Raw genomic sequence first — 8,796 nt, 5'->3', positions numbered from 1 at the left:
TAAAATATAGATAGCTAGTGGGAAGCAGCCGCATGGCACAGGGAGATCAGCTCGGTGCTTTGTGACCACCTAGAGGGGTGGGATAGGGAGGGTGGGAGGGAGGGATATGCAAGAGGGAAGAGATATGGGAACATATGTATATGTATAACTGACTCACTTTGTTATAAAGCAGAAACTAACACACCATTGTAAAGCAATTATACTCCAAAAAAGATGTTAAAAAAAAAATACATTTAGTGGGGTTAGTGGGGTTTTTTCCCCTATCAAGACAAAAAACTGGGGAAATATATAAAACGTAAAAAAATATAAACCACCCATAATCCCATCACTTGGAGACTGATATATTTGAACATTTCCTTCCAGTCTTTTTGAATGCATTGCATGCTCCTATACATACATACATTTCTCTTTTACAAAACCGGGATCATACTATACATTAACTTTTATTCCTTGCTTCTTTTTATTTAACGTGAGCATTTTTCTACATCATTAAATATTATTCAAAAATCATGATCTAAAATCTATGCAACATTTTATCATATGAACCATAATTGTTAATATTATTAAATATTTATGCTACTTACATATTCTCATATGTAACTCCTTAGAAACATCTCTAATTATTTTTAGAATAAATTCCTGTAAGTCAAATCGCTGAGTCAATGGGTATGAACTTTTTCAAAGCTCTTGACATATAATTCCAAATTGCCACTCAGAAAATTTGTACCAATTTATTCCTCCACCAGTAAATTATATGTCTGCCTGATTCCCCAACACTGGGAATAACCAATTAAAAATTTTATCTTTTTCCAGTGAATACAGAAAATGAACTAAATAGATCTTTCAGCTTCAACAGGCTTGCTATCATAATACAACCTAAATTCTTATAGATGCATTCCTAAAATCTCTCAAAAATCAAAATTGTAGGTTATCAATTCTACAGGTGATTGTGTGATACAGGAGCCCTCACAACTGAAAACAACCTTGGTAGTTAAGTGTCTTTTACTTATTTTCAAATATTATATTTAACTGTGAACTTACTAACGACTGTAATAACAGAAATACAACAGAATGAAAGTATACGTAGACTGGAAATAATTAGCTCAAAGTTTCAACTGCAACCTGAGGACTTTTCTATTTGCCTGCAGCAAAATCATTTATTTATTAATACTTCTTGATTAAATCACAGGAAATTTATTGCCTACATTTGGAGACGGAGTCACACTGTGGAATGACTTACTCACCAGTGGCTAAAGAACCCCTTCTGTACCTAGTTACAGATGATACAGGATCTCTATCAACAACTTGCTTATCTTCACTGAAACAAGTTTAATGAGGATTAAGTGCAGTGATGACCTTACCAACTCCCCGGTCATCCACTGTGGGATTATCAATCCACCGCTGTGCCTGCTCAATCTTGCCCTCAAGGTGGACAGCTGCTTTGGCAGGTCTGCTGTTGGCCACAGCCTTGTTGGTTTTGGTCTGCAAGTTCTGTAGGGCAGTGGCCACCTGTTTGGCCAATGCTCGGGCCTCTGGGGAATCTCCTTTTCCCCTGCAGAGAAAAAAACAGCCATCCTGTCACACAAAGACACTCTTTACATTGAGATGACTTAATTGCTAATACAAATGCTAATGAGATGACAAACTGCTAATGATTATTATTAACTTGGTTTGAAAGGAGAGGGATTTATCTATTTGACCCTTAAATAAGAAATTAATAATATAAATTCTGATTGTTTTGCCTTGTTAAGACAGTTAAATAGGTTGTAGTTAAATATGAGTTTGGTCAGTCTGGCTCAACCAAGCTCAACCATTTGGTAAGCTGAGCTCAATCAGTCATCACTAGGTTAGCTGACCTCTGAGCCTGCCATCTCAAGTCTGACTCATTTTATATCTCAAGTCCACTAGGTCATAGAAAAGTAAACTTCAGGATAATCATATCTGGCTCACTGATAAAAATGCAAATATTAGTCTACCTGACAGAATGACTAATTTAGAGACTATCTTAAGAGTTCCTTTATAATTCTAAACTTTCATACTTTCTCCATTATAAAGCAGGACAAAGAAGGTAATTACTATGGTTCTGATCATAGCTACTTCTGCTTCCAGGAAGTTTTAGGCAGGCAGACAGACAGACAGATAGATAGATAGATAGATAGATAGATAGATAGATAGATAGATAAATAGGAATAAGTAATGATGGCATGTGACCAAACTTGGTCTGCTGTTATCACTATTATCATTAATTCTTTTTTAATCATTAAGAAACAGTAATGAGTGCCTGCTATGTATATGGACTTGTGTTAGGATCCTGAGAACATAGTTTCCTCCTCTGAGTATTTTTAAATCTAGTAAAAATGTAAAGACTATATTAATTAGCTAATATTAATGAACAGAGAACAAAATTTATAGATATATATTATTTTACAATTGTCCAATTATACATTTTCCCACCTACATAATTTTATATTTGGGGTATAAAATAGTGACCGCCCAAATGATTGAGCTTGATATAGAATCAAACTTGAGCTATTACTTAAGCTGCTCTCTATCACCACAACCTCCTGCCTAAAGTATGTCCACCCTGCTCCCACTCATTCCTATTTCAAGGTCTGAGGCAGCAGTTTGCTTTCTTAGCTAACGTTGGTCTCTTAGCCAATATAAGATTTGAAAGGACTCTAAAGTACCTCTTTGGAAAAAGGTTAGGCACTCTCCTGTGGAAGAACAGGGAGTGAAATACACAAGTTAAATGAAAAGTCGAATCTCACAAGATACTTGACTATGGTTATTCCTGGAGAAGTGACTGGAGGACTGAGGTGGGAGAGAAGCAACTCTTACTTTTGCCATTGTACACTTTTTTAATGTTCTTTTAGCATATGATGCAGTTGTTTTTTTATTAAGACAGAAAAATATCTTTCAAAAGGAGAGAGTGACACTTCTTTTCTATGCAATCAGTGTAGATGCTATGAAAGCCTTATCTGTCTCACCGATTAAAAAAAAAAAATCCCCTTAAGAGAAGAACCTGCAGTGAGGATGTCATATTTAAGGATCTTTTATAATTGCTACATAAGAAGTAACACTGCTGGTCAAGGAAGAAAGTATCTTCTTATGCCTCCCCATCCCACCCCGACACACACACACACACACACACACACACACACACACACACACACAGCTTTTCATAGCTAGCCACAAAAGTTATTTTCCTCATATGCCTGGGAAACAGACAAGTCACAAACATGGTTTAGTAGTACGTCCTAGCTTAGAAATTTAAAAAAATGGATCTCAGGGATTTCCCTGGTGGTCCAGTGGCTAAGACTCTGTGCTCCCAATGCAGGGGGTCCGGGTTCAATCCCTGGTCAAGGAACTAGATCCTTCATGCCGCAACTAAGAGTTCGCATGCTGCAGCTAAAGATCCCACATGCAGCAACGAAGACCCGGTGCAGCCAAAAAAATAAATAAATAAATAAATAAATTTTTAAAGAATAGATCTCAAAAAAAATACATCTCTTAAAAATATTTTTTAAAAAAATAGTTCTTAGTATCCTAAAATTTTTTTTTCTTTTTTTTTTTTGTGGTACGCGGGCCTCTCACTGTTGTGGCCTCTCCCGTTGCGGAGCACAGGCTCCGGACGCACAAGCTCAGTGGCCATGGCTCACGGGCCCACCCGCTCCGCGGCATGTGGGATCTTCCCGGACCGGGGCACGAACCCGCGTCCCCTGCATCGGCAGGCGGACTCTCAACCACTGCGCCACCAGGGAAGCCCCCTAAAATTATTAATTTAAAAATATCTTCCCTCACCACGTCACACAGAATCAATAAGAAGACAATGGAAGAGTATCATATGTGCATTTAACCTATAAATTTCAACTATATATGTGCTTAGGGGGAAAAAGAGAGAGATTAAAGGACAATTTAATTGATTAAATACATACTGTCTTCGTAGATCTGCTAATTTAGAAGTCAGAGCAGATATTTCTCCAAGAGAACGTAGAATGTCATCTCTCTCTTTAGGATCATCACATAATTCCGCTATTTTCCGAGCTTCAGCCAAAGCCCCTCGAATCTGTTCTTCTCCTTCTGGTCCACCATTTGGATCTGCAAGCCAATTCTACACACACAGAAATAGAAAAGAAGCACACTGTGATCTACTCATGAACCAATTTTACTAAACTTAACAAAGCCATCAGAAATATTTCAAAAGTAATCATAAGGCATACCAGCAATTGATTTTATAATGCTGATCCTTATTATTTTACATCAGTTCTTACTCAGGCAAAACCAAATCAATCCTTCAGCTATTTATTTATTTATTTATAGAGATATTAATATTTGCATGTGTGGCATGCAGGATCCTAGTTCCCAGACCAGGGATCGAACCCACGCCCCCTGCAGTGGAAGCTCAGAGTCCTAACCACTGGACCTCCAGGGAAGTCCCCCTTCATCTTTTTAAAAATGATTTTTTTCTTTCTCATTAGGATAAAATATCTTCATGAGCTTTATCTTTGAATTAATCACACCTTATTAATTCTTCAGTTTCTTAAACATTTATGTTTCTTCATGAAATTCTTGAAAATCATTTTACAGTAGAGTAATATCAGAAAGCTTTAACCCTTTTACATTGCTATGACCAAACACAGTTGTGAATTCTGAGACGAAGAACAGGTTTAACATACTGTAATCTCCATCAGGAGCTAGGAGAATGGTACTCAGAATGCTTACTTTTAACTAACTGAAGTATTCAAAATTAAGATCTCCATTTCAAAATATGGATAAACATTAGCCTTAAGCCCGTGGTGGTAGGGGACGTGTTAACACTGGCAACTACTGTGTATCAGTCATCACTTAGAAACACCCATAGAAAATTAGGGGGAGAGGGATACAGTATATTTATGGAACATTTCTCTTTCTCCTTTATTTCCCACCCTTCCTAAAAATCATCATCGCTACCTGAGCAGCATCAATTTTCTTCGCAATGCTCTGCTTTGAGTTGGTCATGGCTTCCAGCTTGCGGGCTGCATTTTCCACTTTTGCTGTGAGCACATCCAGACCCTGAGACACTTGCTGGGCTTTCTGCATGGCCACTGGTGAGGCTCCTTGTCCTCTGCTCAAACAGATAGTTGCTGCTGTTGTACTCTCTCAAATTCTTAATGGCAAAATATTACTAAAAGCACAGTATATGTTCTTTTGCTAACACGTTTGTCCTTTTCCTTTTCTAATAAATCTGCGATAACACAAGGAAACACAGAGAGAGACAAAGCAAAACACCCAAACCATCTAATTCCTCCTTTGCTCTTAAAAATAATACACAGTAGCTTCAAGGAACTGCATAACCACTTTAAAGACCAGACTTGCACATTTTGATAATAATGATTTTCCTCTTGGTGGTGATTACATAATCAAACCTAATCTTCGGGGGGAAATGTGCTTGTGACCTTATTGCTATGGAGGGTTTTTTTACCATAGTATGTATGCTTTAGAAATAAACAGCCCATTAGATTATCTTATTTATGGGCAAGTATACATTGAAAATGTTTCAGGAGGCAGCACGCATAGTGCTACTGAAAGCACACCACACTGGGACCAAGTAGATCTCTGTTCAAATCCTGGCTCCTGCTACCTGAGGAACCCTGGGTACAATGTTTAACTTCCTTGGGCTTCAGTTTTCTAACTTAGAAAATGAGGGGTGGATAGGTAATAATATTGGCCCTGCTTATCAAACAGAGTGGCGTCAAGCAAAAAGAAATACTTGAAAATATTCTGGCAATAAAGCAATACACATATGTAACTACTGTTATTACAGAATTGTCATTATCATAACCTAATGGTAATCTTAAATATCTACCTTCCACTCCTATGCAATCTATAAGTATCAAAACCAGATAGTACTGAGGGAAAAGGGCACACAGGGACAAGAAACCGTTATTTCTCATCATGTTCCTAAAGAACTAATTTCACTATTTTCCTCTCTCAGAAGTGGTATGCTACTACTACAAAAAAATGATGTGAGTTAGTAGAAATTTGTTTTCCCTTTGTAAGAGACTTCCCAGGTCATAGCAAAGTAAGATTTGCCATCTTTTTATACTCATATTTTTGAATCCACCCAGCCTGGTAAACTCAAAGATAGGGGTGGCAACTTTATCATTTGGTTGAATGGAATGGCTGATCATCATAACCTGAGCTTCTGATTTTAGGATAAACTACAAAACATCTTTGCTTCCCTTAATAATAGTATGGGTTTGTCATTCATATATCTATACTCTTTTTAAATTTATATTTTTTCATGTATACCAATATTTGAGGTAGTGAACTCAATAATATTTATTGCCAGGTATATAAAAGGTATATATATATATATGTGTGTGTGTATATATATATATATATATATATATACCTTTTACTTGTACTTGACACCTCCCTTTTACATGGCAGAGGAGTCTAAGACTTGGAAATATACTTTTTATGTTTTAATTTGCTTTTTTCCTTCAAATCTAGTAATTCATTATGAGGAACACTGTTGGTATAAGAGTCCAACTGTGAAAAAGTAAAAATATTTATGGGCTGCATAATTTTTCATTCAAAATAAAAAGTTTGAGTACCATGGAGGGGAAAATATATACTTACAACCCTAGAAACTCTAGGTGACTGAACAGAAGAATACCAAAGAGGAAATTGTTACTGAGTTTCAGCCACTAAGCTGTTAGAAAGCTAGGCATATTTAAGAAAGGATAACAAGGAGACAGCTTTGTAATCTTTCATTGTGAAAGACTATTGCAGACTCCAGTGTGAAGCAGGCCCATTGGGGCTCCTCACTGTTCCAACCTTTTCTCTTTACAGATTTATGGTCGATCCTGTACAGCAACTACCTCGTTCTCTTGCTCAGATTCATCTTTCTCTAAATACATACAACTGTGTATTTGAGAATTCCAAATGAAAACTGTCTACCACACTGTGAAAAGGCTGCAGACAAAAGAGCCAGCAGTGAGAAATTAGAAGAGCCAAGAATCTTGTCAAACTGCATTGGCATTTCTCCAAATGGGAACAGAACTTCTTTTTTGTCCTTTCTGTAAAGTTCTTGGCATGCTCATGGCAGAGAAGACTGCTTCACAGCAAGAGAAAAGGCCCACTGCACTCAATGAGATCACATTTATTTATGCTGTTCCTTCTTCCCTTTAAGGTAAAGGCTCTTAACCTGAAGCCCGTGGAGCTTCCAGGGCTACAGTGAATCCATAAACCTCTGGAAATTACATATAATATTGTATGGGCATGTTTATATGTATCTTTTTAGGTAGAGATTAATGGCTTTCATCAAATTATAAAAATGACCTTGGTCCAGAAAAGGTCAGGAACCACTCCTTTAAGAACTATATTCTTAAGTCCATTATGTTAATACATTTGAGGCCTGGTGTAATGGTGTGCAACACGTCAAGGCGTGTTCCTGAAGCCTTAGTTTGTAGGGAGACCCTATACTGTATTCCAATTATCTCAAGATGTTTCATGACAACCTTGAAGCAAAATTAAATTTCATTTATACTAGTGTGTCATCATACCTCAATTTTTCACAATGTCCATACTATAAAATTCCATAAAGATGAGAATCTTTTAGAACTTCATTAACTATATGTATGAGTTCCAAACAAACCTATATTATACTGAGTTTTCTTAATAGCAAACTATACATATTTAATTTGGGGGAATGGGGGTGGATCCTAAAAGCCAAGACTTGAGGTGGGTAAGAGATAGGTAAAAGAATTATAAAACCAAATGAAGAATGATGAAATAGAAACTCAAAAGAGCCTAGAAATGACCAACGTAGAGGATAATCTATTTAACTGATTTTTAAAATGACACGTGAAATAATTCCAACGTTTTTACTCCTTATGTTTTTTTTCTACCCAGCCTTCATAAAAGATATCTATGCACCTTATTTTTCATAAGCCTATGGCTAGAAACTAAAAAAACAGATTTCTATTTCAATTTCAACTTTATGATAAGGCATGTACATATTTTAAAAGTTCAACAAAAGGAAAATTCACTCCAATCTCAAAAGAATTAGTAGAATATAATATCTACGTTACCTATTAGCCAAAGAGAACTCAGTAAAATTCACAGAAACTTGCTTTCTGAATCACTCCATCAGGAGCGAGATCCCAACTGTTACCACTACTGCTCTGGTGAGAGCAGAGGAACTTTACCTGGCTCGGAGGTCAGCCACTTGATCAGTCATCTGCCCTAGCATTTTGCAGGTTCCCAGGATCTCCCTGCGTTCTTTGCCTGCACAGAGTTCACCAACTTTTCCAGCTTCATCTAAGATCTGCCTGATGGCCTGTTCACCAGCATCACCTAAAACAAAGAGATTTTCAAGGGAGTTCCCTGGTGGCCTAGTGGTTAGGATTCCAGGCTTTCACTACCGTGGCCTGGGTTCGATCCCTGGTAGGGGAACTGAGATTCCTCAAGCCAGGTGGCGCAGCCAAAAAAAAAAAAGAGACAGAGAGAGAGCTGTTCACTATCTACATTGTTGATCCATTAATTATTTAGAAAGGATGCTTTACAAGTCATTTCATTCATGAAGGAATGGATGATTTTAAATGACAAGACAAGTGAATAGAAGGCAATACATCTGATAGCTAATAGCCAAGCACTGCCCTTACAACCATAGGGTGAGGTTTTAACCACAGAGACTGCTCAAAAAGATCCTTGGAACCATACCCATCTGGAGATAATAAGCAGTTTGTGGTAAGCATGTGAATGATGAAAGTAGGCTCTAACAATTCAATAGTACTCAACGCCTCTAAA

General features: G+C 37.2%; 1 protein-coding gene and 1 long non-coding RNA gene across 5 annotated transcripts in view; one reads left to right on the top strand and one right to left on the bottom strand.

Moving 5' to 3' along the window:
- LOC114484465 (uncharacterized) overlaps nt 1-7,796 on the top strand; it is a 14,389-nt gene extending 6,593 nt beyond the window's left edge. Inside the window, exon 2 of the long non-coding RNA XR_003677382.2 lies at nt 6,838-7,796. This is a non-coding gene — a long non-coding RNA (uncharacterized lncRNA). The remainder of the gene's footprint in view (nt 1-6,837) is intronic.
- VCL (vinculin) overlaps nt 1-8,796 on the bottom strand; it is a 109,745-nt gene that overhangs the window by 30,495 nt on the left and 70,454 nt on the right. For all 4 annotated transcript variants that reach the window (XM_028480844.2, XM_024132160.3, XM_028480845.2 and 1 more), the window contains exons 8-11: nt 8,196-8,343; nt 4,951-5,104; nt 3,936-4,111; nt 1,362-1,552 (exon numbers count right to left, since the gene is read on the bottom strand). In XM_028480844.2, coding sequence (XP_028336645.1) covers nt 1,362-1,552; nt 3,936-4,111; nt 4,951-5,104; nt 8,196-8,343 — 669 coding nt within the window. The remainder of the gene's footprint in view (nt 1-1,361; nt 1,553-3,935; nt 4,112-4,950; nt 5,105-8,195; nt 8,344-8,796) is intronic.

The sequence above is a fragment of the Physeter macrocephalus genome, chromosome 20 (genome assembly GCF_002837175.3).
Source record: "Physeter macrocephalus isolate SW-GA chromosome 20, ASM283717v5, whole genome shotgun sequence".
In the NCBI taxonomy this organism is placed as follows: Eukaryota; Metazoa; Chordata; class Mammalia; order Artiodactyla; family Physeteridae; genus Physeter; species Physeter macrocephalus.
The sequence above is the reverse complement of the archived record's forward strand: the minus strand, read 5'-3'. Positions and strand labels throughout refer to the sequence as shown.